At 31.5% G+C, this 22,316-nt stretch overlaps 1 protein-coding gene across 1 annotated transcript in view; it reads left to right on the top strand.

Moving 5' to 3' along the window:
* LOC108755151 (zinc finger protein 423 homolog) overlaps positions 1 to 7,482 on the top strand; it is a 58,878-nt gene extending 51,396 nt beyond the window's left edge. Inside the window, exons 4-6 of the mRNA XM_018497997.1 lie at positions 711 to 1,796; positions 4,087 to 4,311; positions 6,692 to 7,482. Of these exons, the coding sequence (XP_018353499.1) occupies positions 711 to 1,796; positions 4,087 to 4,311; positions 6,692 to 7,069 (1,689 nt within the window). The 3' untranslated portion in view covers positions 7,070 to 7,482. The remainder of the gene's footprint in view (positions 1 to 710; positions 1,797 to 4,086; positions 4,312 to 6,691) is intronic.
* The last annotated feature ends 14,834 nt before the right edge of the window (positions 7,483 to 22,316 follow it).

Below are 22,316 nucleotides of genomic sequence, written 5' to 3'. Positions count from 1 at the left end.
CAGACAATTCCATGCGATACATCTTACAAAGAAAGGAACCCAACTGTTTCCCTCCGATTTTAATGAGCTTTTAGTTATTTTCCAGACAAAAATAAGCAACATGTACTTTTTTATATGTGCCCATACGCACTTTTTCTAAAGGATATTTCACCGTCTAAAAGGGTGTATAGACACGTATAAAAAGCATACGTGTCTATACACGCTTATTTTTGTCTGGAGAATAACTAAGAGAATATACTAAAAGCTCATTAAAATCTGAGAGGGATAGTTGAGTCCTTTTTTGTTAAATAATGCTGATGCCGGCGGTACTGTAACTTTCAAGTTTCATAACTCAAAAAATACTCATTAAAAGAAGGCTTTATTATAGTGTTTTAAAAAGCTATCACCAGTTATTAGATTCTAAAATAAAAAATAGGACATGTTACATTAAAAAAAAATTTATTTGATCTTGACCTGACCTGGTGCCATCAAAGGTTAAATTGATGAGGTCAGTAGAGAGAGAATAAATCATTTTAAACCTACCACTTTTGTATGAAACATTTTTCTCAGAAATGCTTATTTTTTAAGGTGGTTTAAGGGATCCGGAAACTTTTTGTACACCTTGAACATTAAAAAGGAATTCTTTCCTTCTATAATACAAAGATATTATACGTATAATTAAAAAGTACTTATAAGATTGTTCGCAAAATGATTTTCTTCCTAAATTCTAGACAAAATCTCTGAAGAGAGGCCGTTCACCAGCTTCAAGTAACAACAACTCCTTGAATCAGCGCGACAATAACAATAAACGTTCAAATTATGGTACTTCTGGTCAGCAATGCGAGCTCTGCGAACGCGGTGAATTCGCGAACGAGGCCGAGCTGCAGGCACATAAGAAACTAGCTCACACGCCCCCCAAGTTATCCAATAAGGCTCTATCCTCCTTGAGCATGACGTGTGGCTATTGTGGCGAAGTTTGTCGCTCGCGAAACGAGTTGGAATCTCACACGAGGATTCAACACGCATCTAATGAGTCCAGTGGACGTCACAAATGCAATATCTGCGACGAAGTATGCCCATCCAGCGCGAATCTGGCCGAGCACAAGCTCCAGAAGCATTGCAAAATCCAGCTGAGCGATACGTGCGTGGTGTGTCGTGGTTGTCTCACGTCGGAAAGTCAGTTTTTGGACCACGTGCAAAGACACAGCCTGGATAATGTGGATCCGCAACAACGACTGGACAGTACGTTGCCTCATCTGCCCGCACCATGCGTTGTATGTCGACAGACCTTGATAAGCGATTTGGAATGTCGTCTGCACGCGCGGCATCATCTACGAACGTCCTCAAGTTTGCGCAGTACCGGTTCCAGCCCGACTAGTCCTGGTGGTGACAAAGGTCAAACTCAAGGATGCTGCCTCTGCTTGCGTGACTTTGCAGCCGAGGACTTTGTTAATCTACCACCCAATCCTGCCAGTACAAGCGGACAGCTGCTCAGAGTCTGTAAACCGTGTTACATACGACACTCTCAGGGACTGCCTATTCTGAACTCGACGACCTACGAGCATAGGGCTAAATATGAGACGACTTGGCTCGCGAGCAAGGACAATCAGTGGGATGAAACTAAAGATAAGTGGGAGCACGAGAGAGGACTAAAAGTAGAGGACCGATCCAGAAACGAAGGGAACATGAATAAGAAAAGGTGCGAAGATTGCGGAGTGAAGTTTGAAGACTTTGAAGAGGCAGAGAAGCACAGGATCGCCGAACATGAAAAAATTATCGGCGGTGGCTCGAATACCTACACCTGCATACAGTGTCAAGTTAGTATAGAATATTTTACGTAATTTTAACAAGAGTTAGATGATATAATATAAAATTTGAGACATGCCAATAAAAAAATTCAATTTTCACTTTGTTAACGATAATAAAGAAACGTCAAAAAATAAAAAGTGTATTATTACTTTATTATTAATTAATTAAAACGATGTAATTAAAAACGTGTAATGTCAACTGATATTTATACTTCGATCTTCTATTATGAATGATTTATGATATTTTAAAATTACTTAAGATAGTCTTAGTATAAGAACGGACTGTTATACTAGTCAATATCTTAGACTTGTTATCATTTTAATACAAATTAATAGTAAATTACCAGTTATAATTAAAATTAAGATTTTCATTATAATTTTACTTTATTTTTTAATTTTATAATTTTAATTTATTTTTCTTTTTTTGATTTTTTAGAGATGATATCGGGTATTACTTTTCTTTTATACAGCCTTAAATAACTTTCAAATGACCTTGATCTTCATCTTGACTCTCAAAGTTATCCTTTTTCTATCGCTCATTACTCATTAAAAAGTTATTAACAAAACAATTTTTATGAACACAATTTTTTAACATACGATTTTAACATAGATATGAGTCTTGTTTCACATGATGTTTTACATGATTCGATATACATACATATTAGGATTCTCAGAATAATAACGTTGGAAAGCAAATTGCCATAGTCAAGCATTATAACAGTTCTTCGTTTGATTTAGCAGAGCGAATGTTGTTCCAAGATTTCCTTTGTTTAACTTATAACTATGAAGACCTCATCAATTATTAAGCAATGTTTATCTCATTTCTCTTTATACCTGCCTAGAGATGCGTATGACTTTTATACGCAAAACGAGATCCATTCCATTTCCCCCTCTCCGCCCTCTTCCCTGTCTAAAGACGTTCGACACGACTTTGCTCCGATAAAAATTCTCTGCTTTAAAAACAAATATTATTTTTGTTATATAATTTTTGTATTTCTAGAACATTTGTGTTTTAAAGTATTTCTTCAGTTACAATTGCGCTAGAAAATTAATCTCGTACAACGTACGAATATGTCTCTCCGCGCGTGTTTCTTGAAGAAAGAAACTTTTGAGGCGAACGTACACACACACCCATAAATGTCATATCTGTGTGCACGAACACTGATCTACACTGAAGATAGTTGAAATATGGTAACAGCATATCCCTGTCTCGCCACTCGGTATGCAAGAAGGAGAAATTCATCAAATTACAAATTTAAACTATTCTAATACAAAAACGGCACCGCTAGGCCTTTCCATTTTTTTTTTATAAGATTCCTATAATATTTCTACATTATATACATATTTTTTTTTTTAAATCTGTAGAAGATTTTCGTCGCAAAGTATTAAAACGTTACTTTAGCAAGACTTGATATAGGAGTTTACATGTTAAAAGCTGAAATTTTGAAGATGAATATTTCCATTTCAGCACCGCTAGGGTCTTTGAAATTTTATCATATATAGATAAAATTATTTTAAACAAAATATTCAAATTTCAAAAAAATCTGTAGAAACTCAATTTCTTGGAGAAATATTTTAAAGTAAAGAATTTGTGTCCGACTTTTTACACGAAGTGAGGTTTACCCTTTCCCTATCTAGAGACAAAGTGAAACATACAAGGTAAAACGAGACTCACCTCGAAACTACTGCTGAAATACGTACTTTCTTTTTAAAAAGTGCGTATCATTCATAAAAATTTTGTTAAAATCTTTTTAATTAACAACATGTGACGGAAGAAGTCAATGATCTTGATTTCCTTGAGAATCAAGATCAAGGTCAAGATCACTCAGAGATCATTTGAAATTGACTGTGTAAACAGAAAGTTTTACTCAATATTTTATACTCGATTATTGCGAATATTACTAAGATCTCGGTACTCTAAAGGCTTAGAACGCTCGCACAAAATGCAAGAGATTCGAGGGTTCGACTCCTGGCCGAGGCAATATTTTTCGCAATAAGTTTATTACAGTTTTTTAAGATAAAATTTGGGAAATTTGGGGGGATTATTAATATTTCAGATTGAAAGTCCGACAACCATATCGGCACGCAATTATAATTTCTGAAATTAATTCATTTAAATGAATATATATAATAGTTCAACATCTTAACATTCAGACCGTAGTGGCGCTTTGTATTTAAAGTAACGTATCTAACATAAACAGTCTTATTTCCAATCTTATTGTGTACTCTATATTATTCTTAAAATTATATCTTCAAGAATGTGAACATAGTTTTAAAGGTAAAATACTAAAATTCTTAGGTGTCATTTTCAACTGAAGCCAAGATTCAGCAACACGTGAGGAAAAAACACTTGGAGGCATCCGGAAAAGCTTCCTTGGAGGCTTTACGTTGTCACTTGTGCTTATTCGAGGCCGCCAGTCCTATGCAGCTACAAATTCACTTAATAGAGCATACTTTCGCCGGTTGTGCCGCTCTTAGCTGTTATATCTGTCAGTCGCTCTTCACAACTCCTATCGGTCTTCAGGTAATTTAATCATCTATACTGATATGTCTCAAATGTAAAATAATAATTATTCACTCACGTTTATGACCGTGAGCTCTTAGAGAAGAAAACGGTTGTATAAACAACTTTAAAAACATGTGCAAACCTGACACTTTTCATTAAAATGAATTAATTCACTATTCTTTGAATGAAAATTTGACTTACAATCGCATTTTGTGCAAATTTAAAATCATTTCTTATTGATCTTAGCTATAGACGATGTAGCTCATTGTATAATATATTATGGCAAAATTATACATCTTTGTTCTTGTCATGCTTTTGTTTAATCAGCACTCTTTTCTCTCATAAATTGAATTTATAACCCAGTAAACGAGAATGGATTGAACTGAATTGAAATGGATTGAAATGGATTCAGATTTTCAGAAATACACATTCGCAAACGTTAAAATGAATCTTTTTCAAATGCATTTCTATTTATTTATACGAATTAGATGAAGTACATTTTTATTTTAATCTAAAAATAATATCAGTTTTTCTGTGCCTCGTAAATATTTCTCAATTCAAAATTCTATATAGAAAATTCAGTTTCTCAATCTAATTGAATATAGTTGAATCCATTTAAATCCAATTGAATCCAAAAAAGTTTTTATTATTTAAAATACGTATACAGATTCATAAAATTTTAATCAATTTTAATTGATTCTCGTTTATTATAGGAAATGAATAGCATAACAACTGCAGTTATATCTAAAAATTTGTTAAATTAGATATTGCAACTTCTATATTTAGCTCCTTGAATACAAATAAAACATTTAAAAATTTGCTGAAACAGTTATAAATCTTATAAAAGAAGAAAAGTAGATCTTATTACAAACGAAATTAAATTCCTATTGTGCAGTTATTATTCATCAGACATATTTAGTAAAAATCATTCTATTTTAATAAATAGGAATTGTATTTCTCATGACGTATTATATGTTTTGCAGGGAATGGAAATAATTCGTTACTTGTAACGAAGTTACACTTACAAATTATTTTTTGGGTAACTTTACTGGTAACTGCATTACTTTTTTTTGGTAACTGTAACGGTAACTTAGTTACATTTTTTTTTGTTCATGATAACAAATTTTACAATTACTTTATCATTATTTGGCACACGATTGGACATGGCATTTGATTAGCCACTTCATAGCGCTTGAAATTAGAAAGCTTCTAGATACTCTGCTGTGATTGGTGGTCGTCGATTTTAAAAAAGTAACGGAAAAATATCGAAAAGTTACTTTTTCAAATAACGGCAACTGTAATGAGTTACTTCTAAAAATCGGTAACTGGTTACTTCTTCTACTCGGTAACGAGTAACTGTAACTTGATACTTTTAAAAAAAGTAACTTTCCATTCCCTGATGTTTTGTCAAATAAAACAATAAAATTTTCTTAATTTTCAAAAAAAGTTCTGATAATTATGCAGTGTAAGGGACTACCCTCTCTCCGGTCCAATGATTTTGACATTGATATGTTGTCAAGATCATCACTCCGAATGACCTTGAACAAATTTTAACTGTCCTTCGTTAAAAACTTGTTAAACAAAAAAAGTTCATAAAGAAATGTAGTTTTAAAGCAATGAATTTGTGTTTGTAAAGCAGACATTTCTAGAAAAAGAAGTAAATATATCATCATACAGCAATTTACTTGACTAACTTTTACAAAGAGGTAATTAATATAATTTAATAACTTGATAAAACTACCTAAATAGAGAACAATATCAATTGTTTGTAAAGCAGTAAATTTGTGTTTATAAAGTAAAATATTTGTATTTTTAAAACAGAAAACTTGTATACTTTATTTAAAAATTCTCTACTTTAATAAATATTCAAATACAACAATCTAGCTTGTCAGCTCATGAATAAATGGTTAACAAACAACCAAAGTCTAATTAGTGAAGAAGGAATTAGTGTCCAAATCGATGAGGCAAAATTATATAAAAAAAATTATATAAGCAATTATATAAGAAAATATTTTGCGTTATTAAAGCAGGAAATTTGTTTATCGGAGCGTAGTCGTGTCTAAAAATTAGGTTTTATTGATGAACTCTTTTTGTTAATAACTTTCTAAGGAACAATGAGCCATGGCTAAAATTTGTCACTGGGGGTCATGACCTTGACAATATACGTCAAGGTCAAGATCATTGCAGGGTAGTCCTCTATACTGCATAATTAATAAAATTCTTATTTAAATGAGAAAAGATTTAAATGAGAAAAATTATAATAAATTTTTTTTCGCCCTCAACAACAAAAATTTCAACTAGATAACAACTTTTGCCAATGAGTTATTCAAATATAGCACATCAGGAATTTATTATTTTGTCTTTTTATTCATGCACTAAACAATGTATCTATTTGCAGAATCATATGCTGCAAGAACACGGACTAGACGCGAGACCGTATGATTGCTCCAAGTGCACACTCAAATTCTTCTTCAGCGCGGAACTGGACCACCACGTACTGACCTTTCACCGACCGGGAGAAGAGATCCACTCTTCGTCAGTCGAGAGCGCTCATGAGACGAAAACTCGCGAGTCAAAGAAGCGAATCGAAGACGATGTAACGGTGAAGGAGGAAGTAGTGCAAGGCGGTAAAGAAAAGGAGCAAGAGGAGGAGGAGGAGGAGGAGGAAGTGAACGTGGATGATCAGATGGGGTATCACGAAGAGGCTGAACGAAATGAACAGAAACTGAAGACAGAAGTAAACAACGAGGCGACATCCGGCAGGATGGAATCATGACTTTCTTCAGTCAGCATTACGTTTCGTTCTATTTTAGGATTAATTGATTATTAATAATTGCTTATTCAAGTTTGCATTATTTTAAGTCTCATTTACAATAAACGCGCAGGCTATGTTGTATATTGTGAGTAGTAATGCCGCAGGAAAATTTATCGCATGTCATGAAAATGTCGCTAGATGAGTATGTACAATACAACAAGAAAATACATAAAAAACCAACTAGCAACATACGGAAATTGTCAATGATCGTTGACAAACTTCTGCCGCCAAACTAGCTATAATTGGCTGAGTTTATGCGATACGCTTATCACAGTTGCAAAAAATTGAAGTTGACTCAATTCTATACAATATAAGTTCTTGCAACTGCGTCGCAATCGTACAATCAGAAAAAAGAACTCATATACTTCTGCGAAATTCTTATACGACTATTGTAGACGAGGCTTTAAAAAACGGATATTCTTTACAACGAAGTCTCATAAATATCGACTTGCGAATAGGTCTGATGAAGTTCGATACAGTATTAATTAAGAATATTATCGAAGAAAATTGCCGTTCTTATAATTATTCCAAATGGTTGGTTTCTTACATATCGGTAATAAAACTTCGATATAATTTGTTACACGATATAAAGTTGCTTTTTTAACATTTTTTCTTAGATCTTTATATCATTTTCGTGTTTAGACGCCGAATGTCCACATTTTCAAGAAACATAGATTTATTGTGTTAAATTCGATGAGTGAATAATTGGAATTTATCTTACATTGTTTAGAGTAAGCTTTATGCTTATGATTATGATTGTAGAAATACAATGTAAGCTGTTATTGTTTTTCTTTTTCTGAATACTTCGATGAATGGTAGAGAGAAAGAGAGAGAGATATGTTTGGCTGCTCTAGCGAAGCTCGACCAACTGCCAAAGTTAAAGCAATCATGATGTACATCTTAGACTCAATTGCACTAACATTACTTTGATTTTAATTGAGATTTAAAACTCTCTTTCTTTTTAAACCCGAGAGAGATAGGTAAGGACAGAGTTTTAAGTCCTTGCTTAAAGTCAAAGCAACATGTTAATGCAATCGGGCCTTAAATGTATGTATGTACACTATATATATGTATATATTAGTACTAAATTTGTTAAATTTATATTATATATATGTTACTATCTCAATTTTGAAAACTGAAAGAAAAAAATTCAATGCGTGCCACATCCCAATAAATATCAGCAAAAATATAATATTAATGTTATTTTACACCTTCAACAATATAAATATAGTACATATTACATACATAACAGTTATATTGTTAAATCTGTATATGAAATGATTACATTGAAATTATATTATTATAAGTTGAGGTTTATTAGGATGCCAGATATTGATGCACAAAATCGATTTTTAATCTCTTCATAAACGCAAAACATTTCAGTTTGTCTTGATATATAAATTCTTTTCATTTACAATATATTCTTAGAAATTTTGTAGAAAAGTTTTGAAAATTGAAGTTATAAAAAAGATATTAAATTATCTTAATATAATATATAATAAATATATAATATTTATATATAATATGTTATATATTATATATATAATGGATATTAATATTAAACGTTAATTTTTAACATTTTGTGGTATTGTTTTGTTAATTTGTAATTGTGTTCCATATATGTGAAACGATTGATTAACTATTAATTACAATTGATTTGTTATAATGGGTGCTGAACTCGATAAGATAATAATCTCTATCTTCGCGAAAAAAATTTGTAAATATTACACAAATAACAGAAAATATATATTATAAATATTCCATCAATTTATATTAATGATGCATAAGCGATAAGATTATCGATATTTAAGAGCAGATGCAATAACCTGTCCATTAGACATATAATAATAAATAATAGTTCTGTGAAGTAAATTATTGTTTCGAAAATCCTACTGTATGTACAAGTAATTTGTCCATTAGACATATATAACCTCTAATAAGATAATTATATACAAATAAATTATTGTTCTAAATTGGTCTAATCGTCTATCTTTTTCTAAGTTATTTCACGCCTTCGGTCATGACAATTTGATTGATAAATAATTAGAAAATACACACAAAAAAAATTGCGTACTATAATTTTCTATAAAAGATAACAGAACTCTGATGGAAATAAATTGCTAAAATCGTTGAAATCTATGTCAATTGACCTATTTCAATATGAATTATACTGAAATGGGTTAATTGACACAGATTTCAGCGATTTTTAATGATTTTAGCGATTTATTTCTACCAGGAAAGAAATAATCTTTTTTTTAAACCTGTAGATTACACATTGGAGAAAAGAGCAGTAACCGTTCCAAAAAGTCGAAATATGTTTCTTTAATTTATAAAAGACACTAAGGGTGGAAGTAACATGAGATGAATATAACACTGCTTGTAAACAAATTCAAACATATTTTTGCATGTTGACTCCTTTAATTGATTATATTCTATCTCAAATATCCATAAGATGTTAGGTTAAGTGATTATTTGTACGTTTATGCTGAAAAATTATATCAAAAGTAACGTTTTAATCTTTATTTTTTTGTAAATACTTTTAATTTTGTTTATTTAATTATTTATTATTATCATTATTATTAGTTCATTATACATCCATATAACAATAGTTAAAAATTTATTCATGTTTAACTTTTGATATACTTAAAATATATACAAATAAATAAGTCTGTGATGATCGAATCAAGTATTTGTGAGGACGAATCGAATCAAATCAAAACTTTGATAATATGTGTTTGAAAATAAATAAAATTGTATTTTAAATTTTTATGTCAAATCGAATTAAATCGAATTTTTTTAATTCGAAAACAAATTAATATCAAATCAAATTTCCTGGATTTAATGACATTAATGGATATTAAATGTACAAAAAAAAGGGAAAAAATTATGTTAAAAAATAAATTATTTTTAATATATACGTATACACTGAGCAACAAAATTAACGCAACATTTGTGTGCGTGCGTGCGTGCGTGCGTGCGTGCGTGCGTGTGTGTGTGTGTAACTCGTACATATACATATTCGTACATACACCTCGAAAACGATTTTGTGAAATTTTACATGTTTTTTTGCAGAAACTTTTCCAGCAGCCTACGTACTATTGGTTTATATATCAAATCAAAATCAAATTTACTTATACAGAATTTGAATTTCTCAGAATTTTTTTTTAAATAAGGAACAGTAAAAAATTTTTTATTAATATTAGAAGAATCCGAATTAGAAATGACATTATTCTTTAATCAACTCAAAATTCTTTTTTAAAGACAGAGTTTTTATCCTATTATTAATCGTTGTAATTAAAAATTTTAATGGACATCCGTTCTGTTGGAGAGTTTTAATTAGAGAAATGATATGGATTTCATGGAATTTAGGATGGGAATAAAATTCTGTCTAACAATCCAATTAATATATATACACCCCCCCTTTTATGTTGTACAGGATGATTAGAAAAAAAGTTAGGTATCTTCCAGAATTTGTAGGCTTTTTGTAATTGTCAAAAATAATTCTCCCATCCTCGATCAAAAGTTTGACATCCAAAAAATTTATACCCCTATTATCACCATAATCGACAGTAAAATTAATACGTTCGTGGTAAGAATTGAAAGAATCTAATATAGTATTATTATAAATAGACGCCGGCTTGTGACGGTTTTTCATTATTGTCAGAAGTAAATTTTAATATCATATTAAAAGTTTTTTACATATTCCGGTTCGTACTTGTGAGTTTTGTGCCATAAGATACGTGTGGTAAGTTTTGATTCATCACAATTTCAAATTAATTTGCGCGAACTGTTATATGTGTAGTATTGATAATGTTGAAAATAAAGGAAATATTTTTTGTTTTTTAATAGAACTTGGAAATTCCGTATCTTTACACGAAGCTTCTCATCGCTTCTTAAGAAAAATAGAAATTGTAACAGATTATTATATCAGAAGATTGTAACATTTCTTAACTCTCCTGACTTCTATTCGTGTTGTTATTTCATATCATAAGCAAGAAGAAATTATTTTAACATTTAAATTGCGATCATTGTGGCTGTAATTGTAGGTACCTTTTGCTTAATAATTCTCTTTGTAATTTTAATTTAACATTATTGTAACATCGTCCAACTAGCGTTTTAGTTTGTAAGATTTTCATTTTTGTCATCTTGTTGTGCACTGATAATGGTCAAATCTTGATCGAAACGTCTATTTATTTATTTGGAATTTTAAATATATGACTTGTTTAACATCTATTGCTGTGACTGTATACTCTTTACTATTTATATTTTGTAATTGTTTAGCTACTTTCAAACATTTTACTTTTAGTGGAGAATTCATCTACTTAGGGATATTGTTGACAAATAAGAGGGGAAACACAGAGAAAATTACACGAAGATCAGTAATGGAAAAATCAGCTATAATACAGCTAACAAAAATTTGGCAAACATGCCACAACATGCATGTTGAAACAAAGAAACGCCTGATAATAAATCTCGTGTTTTCTATCTTTATATATGTTTCAGAATACTGGACAATTAAGATAGTCAACCTCTTCAAAATCGACGCTTTTGAGATGACATATTATACTAGAGAAGGATACTCAGAATACCATGGACGGCAAAAAGAATCAACCAATTCATATTGAAGGAAATAGGAATCAAATATCATTTTTTGAATATAATAAATTTAAATACTATTTTTGAGAAATAATTTAAGTTTATTCCAATACGAGTATATAAGTTTTGTAGTCTGTAAATAAATCACAAGACTCTTAATAAATTTATTTAAGTACTTCAGATTGAGAGGGTTACGGTCAGTAATATTTCGAAAAAGTTTCAGCTATTTCCATATATTTTTATATTTCAAAAAAATTGCAGATTCTTTCTGTAATATTTTAACAACCTTTCAACAAGGTTTCACGTGCAAAAATCGCAGACATTTTGCTATTCCGGAGCTGTCTCAGAAATATTGCAAATATTTCGTAGCTTTTATGAAATGTTTCGCTTTTTAGTTGAAATATTTTTGAAATATTTCTAAATTTTTTTTTATTATTTTACGAATTCTGAAAACATCATGATGTATGGGGCGTACCTAGTGAGAAATGATAATGGAATCGACAATGCATCAACGTCGATTCAACGTCGAAATCATCAAATCAAGGTCGAATCAATGTCAATTCGACATCGATTTCATTGTCATTTCTCACTGGGTACATGATTCTATCATATTTTTTATTATAATATTGACATCCAAAAGAGCGCAATTTTCGAAAATTCCATCATATACGTGAGATTTGGTTCTCGGAATGTACGCAGTGGAAACGATACGTCTCATTGGAACTCTCATATTTGTTTCGACAAAGCGATAGAGACTTTGAAATTTCCGTATAGAGCCATATATTTACCGCGCGGTGAAAGTTGGCGCGATAGCCAATCAACGTCTCGTTTGCTCGAAAGTAATAGACATATAATTCCCACCACGCGACTAAAGTTGAATTTAATCCAACTTTTGCCGCGCGGCGGAAGTATTATTACATCACTTCTGGAAGTTTTGCAAGGTGAAGCCGACTTACAAAACATAGTATTATTGGTTAGTGCGACAACTTCCGCCGCGTGGCAAGCGTTATCGCGTTCTGTATGTGAGAGCCAATATACGCAAGATTCGATTGTCGGAATATGCGCATTGAAAACAATATGTCTGATCGAAAGTCTCATATTTGTTTCGATAAAGCGGTATAACTTTTCGGAATATTCGTATAGGATCATTATGCGAAGTTCGGTTCTTGGAATAGGCGCATTGAAAACAATACGTCTGATCGGAAGTCTCATATATGTTCCGATAGAGTAGTATAAACTTTCAGAAATATTATATAGAACCACATATACGCGAACCATATACATGCGTTGACACGGATATCAGAAAAATCAGAACAATATAATATCTGAATTTTCATATTACTTCAGATAGATTCAAGTCTATCAGGAAATTCTTATAGATCAGTATATACCGCTTCTATATTGTTTTTGTATTTTCAGGATAAATACTATGATACGTTTACTAATCGTATCTATTAGTAAAAGTCATATTAATCATTTCATTAGACCATAATTTTTATATGATTTATACGAAACCGTAAAATATAATGTAGACATATAATACAGATAGACCTTAAATCTCTATTGTACTCAATCGGGTTCTATCGATTTTTTTAAGCAGGGATTAAAGGTCTGAGCATAAGAATTGTCGTAACAGTTACTTAGACTTAAATTGTAGACGTAAGTAGCGCACAAGCTTTTACGTATGACGTACAACTTATTGCCGTGTCTTCAAGAAACGTAATCGTACGTCATGTGCTAAAATTTGTGCGTTATTTAGTTTCTCTAAGACTTCGTATACAATCAAGTCGGCTGATGCTTGTCGGATGTCGTTAGTCGTAAAAAATGGGATCTGACCAATCCAAACGACAGCCAGCAGCCGACATTGATAGCCAACACAAAAAATGAAGGTTATGCGCATGCACATAACATACGACAACGTCTCCCGACTGATTGTAAATCAGATCTAAAGCCGTTTTACAATTAGTCGTATGTCGATGTCGCTAGTCGTTTGTCGTATGTTGTATGTCGCACATGAATACGACTTGCTATTCTACAATTGAGTTGATTGTTGATCAAAGTTGGAAGGTCGGAACAAATGTAAAGAATGGATATTGAACATTGACAGCGCACTGGATTGGCTGTTGATTGAAGTTGCCGCAAGTCGGCTGTCGTTGTCGGAATAAAAGATGGTCAATCCTATCTTTTCCGACTACGACTAGATAAAACATAACCTTCGGACACGTTTGTGTATGGATAAACAGATATTTTTATACGAATATATGGATATATTTATATTATATTATGGAATTGCACTGAATGTAGATGAAATAATTATTGATTTTGTTCGCAAAAATCATTGCTTGTATGATAAACGTAAAGTGGATTTTAAAAATGTTAGCAAAAAAAGATCTGTGGCAAAAAATATCCACAAATTTGAGAAACTGTTATGATATAAATATATCAGGTAATTTTTTATTTGTAAAATTATTATTATTTAACAAAGGTTACAAAATAAAAAGCATACAGCCACAGCTCAAGATGTCAATAAGTTCAATATTATTATTTTATTTTAACATGTAGACGTTTCGGTAAAGATTTGACCCTTTTCAGTACACAAATTCGTTAAGTTTAAACAAAGAACATATTTTTACCAATAACAAATTGACAGATAGTATAATTTTAATATTTCCTATTTTTACAAATTAGTCCGACTCAATATACGTGATTAAAAATTACATTTCGATCAATCAAATACAAAATTTGAAGGATGATTGTAACATTCGATGTATGCATTTTTTATTTCTTTATCCGAATTATACGCAATCGTTTTCGTTTGTCTGCGATAATAGTCGTCGAAATTCTATGGATAGAAGACTCCTATATTTGCAAGTTTTTCGTACTTATTATCTTTATACTTGTATATGTATAAAATGCAAAACAAGCCGCACGCGAAGAGAAACACAAGTACCAATTTCTATTATAACACAAATTCAATTTTTTAAGTAATTATATCTTATTTTTTGTATGTAAAGTCATTAATCTACTAAATTTGTTTAAAGAAAGATATTTAGAGACCTTTCTTAAACTTAAGAATAAATTTGACAAACTTACGGGTATCTCATGGCGCGGAACTCGTCCAACACTGTGATATATTTTTTTATTAATAATTTGATCTGTACTTTCACAATGCCTCAAGCTCGAAATTGTAGGTCTATTTATAGTGGGAACAAAAAGGAGAAGGAGGAAGTTAAGAAGAAGGAAAGGGAAGTGGAAGAATTTTAGAGTGGGACTAAAATTCTTTTTCAAGGAGAGGGAGGTAAAGGTCTGGAAACTTCTCAGTATCACTCTGTTTATTCAATCCATTTTTTTGTGTTTTTATATGAATCATTTCAGAGATCATTCTTTTGTAATGTGAGCGTTCAGAATCTAATATTTTTGTATTCGGCCAATCAATCTCGTGATCAGTTTCAATTCTATGACTCGAGATAACCGAGAGGGAATTGACAGTTTTTTTCTTAATATCATTTATGTATTCTTTTATTCGCGTTTTTAGTTTTCTTTTTGTCTGTCCCACATACGAATAATCACAATCTTTACAATTGATCCGATATACGACCCTGGAAGTTTCATCTTTTTTTATTTTATCTTTTCCAGTTTTTATAAATCTATTTAAATTATTCATCGGTTTATATACAAATTCAAATTGAAATTTTTTAAGTGCTATGTTGAATTTCTCTGAAGTATTATTTAAATAAGGAATCGTGGAATATTTTTTCATTACCGAAGAGTTACCGTTAGAGTTAATGTTCTGTTCAATTGTAGTATTAAAATTCTGTTTTCTGGAAAGAGTTTTTATTCTATTTTTTATGGTCTTAAATACAAATTGTAGAGGATACCCGTTGCGGAGGAGGGTGTTGATTAAGGATTCGATATTATTATGATGGAATCTAGGATGGAATAGGAACATAATTTTGTCAAATAACGTAATCACCACTCCCCTTTTATGTATGGTGATTAGAGAAAAAATTTAGGTATCTTCCCGAGTTAGTAGGCTTTGTATACAAATCAAATATAATCCTGCCCTTGTCGTACAAAAGTTTTACATCCAAAAAATTAATACCAAATTCCTCGCCATAATCTACCGTAAATTTTATGCGTTCGTGGTAAGCATTGAAGGAATTTAAGATGTTGGTGATTTGATTAGAAGGCGCTGCTAATAAGATATCATCCACATACCAATAATACACAGGTATGTGAATGGTAAGTGTATTAAAAATGTTGTATTCCAAGTCTTGTATTACCAAGTCTGCCAAAATTGGTGATAGAGGTGATCCCATCGGCAACCCAAAAATTTGTTCGTAAAATTCTTCATTAAACTTAAAAAATATGGAATTTAAAATAACGGAAATGGCTCTTTTAAATTCCTGAAAAGGGATAGAAGTATTCTTCTCTATCGCATTCCATCTTTTTAAAACACTCCCCAAGGCTAATTCGATGGGAATATTGGAATACATCGACGAGATGTCAAGAGAAACAATTGGATAATCCTCCGGCAAGGGTAGACCGTTTATTTTTTTAACTAATTCGTAACTATTTTTTATGTATCCAAGGTTTTTTTCGTAGTTCAAACTTTTTTTAATTATATCTTTCAAGAATCCTGTTAAATTGTAAAAGGGACTATTAATGTAGCTTACGATAATTCTAAGCGGAATGCCCTTTTTATGAATTTTAGGAAGCCCATAGGATCTCGGTAGATCACCATCAGAAATATACAATTTTTTATATACAGACTGATCCTCAAACCCCTTCGTTTTCCAACGTGTTAACAACGTTCGTATTTCTGTCGTCAATTTTTTAGTAGGGTCCTTGCCTATCAATCTGTAAGTGTCCTTGTCAAGTAATATGTCATGCATTTTTTCCAAGTAGTTTTGAAAAGTCATAATTACAGTGGTGTTGCCATTGTCCGCTTTAGTAATTAAAAGGCCTGGATTATTTTTCAAAAACACATTAAGTTCCTTCAATCCTTGTTTGATTTTAGAATCTACTAGGCTATTCGGAGAGCTATATTTTATGCGATTAAGGACCGGTATTGTATCTTTCCTAATTAAATTTTTTGTTCTTTCATCTAAATTAAAAATGTTGTTTTCAATATGTTTTATGAAAAAAATATTATTATGTAATATAAAAATATTTTGTAATTTAATTCTTTTGTATCAAACTTAAGAAATGCCTATAAGAGCTGACACTGGGTGAATTCGTGTATATAAATTTATTTAAGTTTAATAACTTGAATAGTATATGTTTCTATCATCGTTTTGATCTTTTTTGATATTATAAAACTAATTAAATCAATACGTAGTATTGTTGTCAAGCAAGTGGAGTCGCATTATTCTACAATTACATGTGGTTATGTAAAATTTGTTACGAGTCCGAGTATCAGTATACATTTAATTTCCAGATTAAATGATAAGCACTTGTAACGCTGCATTTAATATTGACAGATTGCTTGCTCGATGTCATTAAAATGTCAGCAAATGACATCGAGCAAGCAATCTGTCGAGCAATCTGTCATCTCGGGAATAATGCTATATAAAATCAATTTTCCAATCCAAAAAAATAATGCACTAGTTGCCACGCTATGCTCCATGAGCAAGAAAGCTAAAAATAAATTTAAATTTGTGATAAATTTAATATCTTTGAAAACAAATAAAATATAAGTAAATTGTATTAACAATATAGAGGATAATAAATAAACTAATCTCAATGTGGCTACAAGACGTATCTCTGTTGGTAAAGGTTTTCTATGACTTTTTTTTCCGTAATTTTGATTTTAATAAATCATGTAAATAATCAAATTGTGTTACTGAAATCCTTGTAAGTTTGAAAAATATTTCATGATTATTCATTTAAAAGTATATAAATAATGCGTGATAAGCATCAAAATTCTGTCTCATACAAAATAAATAACAATAAATAAAGGGCAAAATAAGAGGGCAAACACATTTATTAAATTGTCACACAATTAAAAAGAATAAATTACAAATAAAGAAAAGTAAAATTGAAAAAATATAATAAAAAACTCAGTTTAAATTCAAGTAAATTTCAAGTTTCGGCTATCGAATTGAGCTCTCTTCAGACATTAACTTATCATAAAAATCGCTATACAAAATTTTATCGAAAATATTTGCATATTTACTATAATCACAGCTCAGGTGAGCCTTGATGTAGAACTCGATATTATTCACATACGGCCGAACAGTCAAATGTGTTTCATATCTCTTGGAAAAAGTTCTAGTTGATAAAAAAGATAAAAAGGCTTCTTTTGAAAAAATAAACACAACCAAATTAACATACCGGAATTTTAACAAGTAATTAAAACTCACCAAAAATCATGTGTAAATTATTCAAATAAGTGTGTCCATATAAGTATGAAAACCTATAGAATATATAAAGTTTAGTACAACGCAAATGTGTAAGATGGACATTGTGTATCGATTATAATGTAAGCTCGCTGATACGGATCAACACGGACTGAGAGAAGAGACGGACTGTCAATCGAAAAGTCAAACTTTATTTACAATAGATATATATGCCTTGTAAAGACCTTCAGTGTCAGTTTGTAAATTTAAACTATTTTTCTGCTTTTTAATATTGAGCATCTCAGAAATTAAGCGTTTCCTATAGCAAGGCTCTTGATCCAAAATTTTAACAATGTCCCATTGAAAATCATAATCATACTGCAGCCTGTGCTCCGTTATAACAGAACGGATGGAAGTGTTATGTCTAATATGATTATGATGTAATTCTGGTTTTCAATTGTCTACCCGTCTATCCAACGTACGACGCATCACAATTATTACACGAAATCTTATAAACTACTTCGCTCTTAGATGTATGGGGACAAATATCCTTTTGTACTTTAATATATTTATTTTATCTTTTTACATTTCTTTAAAAGTAACCTTATTTTTATAATTTGCGTCCAAATTAATAATAAACTTGAATATATATTCAACGTTTCAATATCTATTCTCTACATTTGTTCCGATCTTTCGACTTCTCGATAAACGACTCAATTGTAGAATAGCAAATCGTATTCATGTGCGCGCGCGTGATATACACATATGACAAACGACTAGCGACAGCCGACATCGATATACGACTGATTATAGAACAGGCCTAAGTGTTACGACAATTCTTGTACTCAGACTTTAAGACTGTACTTAAGACGGTCTTAAATACACTGAGCAACAAAATTAACGCAACACCTGTTCACTCTGCAAAAATAGGCAAATTTCAAGATACAATAACTTCATAAAAAATTGTATAGGGATGTTTAAAAAAGTATTTTACAGGTAGAAACTTCTACTTTTTGGATCGTTACTTAAAAAAACGGTCTCATGGAGATTTCATGAAATTACGTAAACATAAATGAAGATATATCAGATTTCAAAATTTTTTATGAAATTTGCGAAGCTCCACGGAGTGGAATAAAAATTGTATACAAATGCGAATTACATTGAAAGAGAGCTTACTTTGAAAGAGCGTATCTTTACCTGTAATTTACTTTTTTACGAAGCTCCGTACGATTTTTTTTCATCGAGTTATTCAACGTTGAAGCAAAAGAATTCTTGCAAAAGCATTTTTGTTTTAACGTTCAAAAACTCGATGAAAAAAAATCGTACGGGGCTTCGTAAAAAAATAAAAAGATAAAGATTCGCTCTTTCACTTATCAATTAGATCACTCTTTCGAGTGATGTAATTCGCATTTGTATACAATTTTTAGTTCACTTCGTGGAACTCCGTAAATTTTATAAAAAATTTTGAGATTTTATATTTTTATTTATATTTGTGTAACTTCATGAAATCTCCATGAGATCGATTTTTAAGTAACGATCTGAAAAGTAGACAATTTGTTCTTGTCTTTAGTTCTTCACTGAATCTGAGTATAGGAACCAATTATATTGAAGAATCACTAAGCGCTAACTAATTAGTTTTCTCTGCAGAACGCAGCCAATACTCGGTCTAGAGAGCTGATTTGGGAGCCAGTGATGCGAATTGCAACCCGGTTAATAGCATGAAGCACGGTTAATAGCATAAAGAAGGCATAAGATCGGAATCAGACTAGACATTGAAGAATGAGATTAAAGATTGAAAGATTAAAGTTTAACCAATCAAAACAAAAGAAGCCAAAACTTCTTTGTCCTCATTGGTGAAATTTCAATCTTTAATCTTTAATCTCAATCTTCAATGCATAGTCTGATTCCGGCCTAAGAAGGTATATACACTATGATAAGTCCATATCCGTGTATACTTGCGGATGCGTTGTGTGTCTGTCTATGCTCTCTTCATGCTAGTAACTGTGCTGCAAACATATTGAAATTCGCGTCACTGCTGGAAGTTTTCCAACAAACGACACTGTGCAACACGCTGATCACCTCATCTCTGTTTAACATTGTCGAATAACAAGGATGCAACGATTCATCGTGCCACTATGGCTGTGGTCAAAGTCTTGCTTCAAATGCTTTTGATGAACCAATTAGAAGAAAGAATTTTACAAACTAACCAATTAAAAAACGCTTTAAAGCGTTTACAACATCGCGTTGACCATACTTACCGGGCTGGACTCAGGGAGACGCTATCAGCGCTATTTGTGTCATTCTATCTTCATCGTCCATTAAACGTAAAACAAGGATAGTATGACATAAGTAGCGTTAATAGCGCACTCCCTGAACGCAACCCCTGTCATCTATTGCTGGTTCACACTGAATCCGACGTGCGTCGTACGATATTCTGCAACTAATCAGAAAGCAAAATTTTATTTTATATCGATAATACGAAGCGAAATCCTATTTTCTGATTGGTTGTAGAGCGTTGTACAACGCACGTTCGATCCAATGTGAATCCAGCATATGTCTATTGTTGGAAAGCTTCCACTGGGTTTTCCAACAACGTATGTACACAGATTACACTGGCCTAATTTCCATCAAGGGTTTAAGGGGGGAAATACCTTTAAGAGACTAAAAAAATGATAATTTTCCAGAATTTTTTAAATAGAAAGTATTTGGCTAATTGTTTCAAATTTTTTATGCCTCTTTGTCTATCTTTTGAGTACATAAATATATTTTTTTTATTATAAAATATTAAAAAATACTGAAACTGCAGCGCCGCAAATAACAGAGGTGGCGATGTGAGTTGCCAATCGGTGGGACATGTAGCTCTTATTGTATTGATCTAAAACAGACAAAAAAATTTTTTTAATTTAATAAGATGTATACATGCTCTATGTAAACCTAAAAAAAGTGAAAAAAAATGAAAATTGAAAAAATGATGCGTTTAAAAAAAATTTGAATTTTTCACAAAATTTTCATTAAATTTTGCAATAAAAAAATATTTTTTTAAAATAATTTTCACAAACATTTAGGTTCACATAGAAGGTAATTATATAATTTAGTATGTTCATTTTGAAGAGAATCGGTTAAGTAATTTTTTAGCTATCTTGTACACCAATTTTAAAAATGACGTTTTGAAAAAAACGCGTTCAAAGTTTTGAAAGATAAAAATATATGATTTCATTGACTTACTGATTAGTCTGCGATCCCAGAACCATACAATAGTCCTTCAGCTTTCTCGTAAAGCTCGTTTTTCATTAAAAGTTGCTCTCAACGAGCTTTACGAGCTTCTTTTATCTCCAGCAAGCTACGACGCTTCTGTCGAACTACTCGCCGGTTATCGTCAGCGTACGATTTACTTTGCCTGCCTATTATGATATCCAGTATACACATGATGCGAGAATGAACGAATGACCTTTGTTGAACACTCCAGCAGCCAAGTACGCTGCAATCTCAATAATTTTTAACCCACAATGTAGATGCTTTGGAGCGAGGAGCCATACAGTTAAGTTAAAACTTTCATTCGCATTCTGCGTGTGGCCACTCAAGCATCTTTGAAGTAAGTCTTCCTTGGATAGATCTTCGTATATTGGCAGGATATGTTTTTGAACATCAGAATGCAATGGGGCAGGATGTTCAAAATTTCCACTGATGACTTGACTTTTTTGCCGCTTGCACCTGCTGTCGGCTCCCGGCGGGCAGTTCTCGTGTCTTGGATTTTCATTTGTGGAGCACATATGATAATAAGTAGCCATTATGGCTTTTTTCATATTCTCAACACTATTTACATTTCTTTTTATAGCCAAACCATAATAAGAAGTGAGTTGTTTAATGAGCTTCTCGGTCAATTTGCCTTTTCCGCCAAGTTTATTAGCTTTTTTGACATTTCGAAGCTGAATGCCCATTCTTTTTTCGACGTAGTCGATACTTTTCACTACTTGAAAGTCGTCACCATATTCCGAATTTACATCTAAAATTGTTTTAAATGTTTTCGAGTCTCCGTTTCCTATGTAATTACCGTATTTCGCGCCATACTTTTCTTCAGATTTCAAAAACATTTCAGTAACCGAGGAAACTTCCATCTTTTCCGCGGAGCCTTCGTAATTGTTCTGGTACTCTTATTCGTGTTCATTATACCATTCATAATATTCTTCGGTATTTATTCTATTTTTCCAAAATGTACATGCATGGCAGTAACTACTTTTGACAACTAAATCAATGACTTTGCTGGTGTATAA

The sequence above is a fragment of the Trachymyrmex septentrionalis genome, unplaced genomic scaffold, assembly GCF_001594115.1.
Source record: "Trachymyrmex septentrionalis isolate Tsep2-gDNA-1 unplaced genomic scaffold, Tsep1.0 scaffold122, whole genome shotgun sequence".
NCBI classification, from domain to species: domain Eukaryota; kingdom Metazoa; phylum Arthropoda; class Insecta; order Hymenoptera; family Formicidae; genus Trachymyrmex; species Trachymyrmex septentrionalis.
This window is presented reverse-complemented; position numbering and strand designations above follow the sequence as displayed.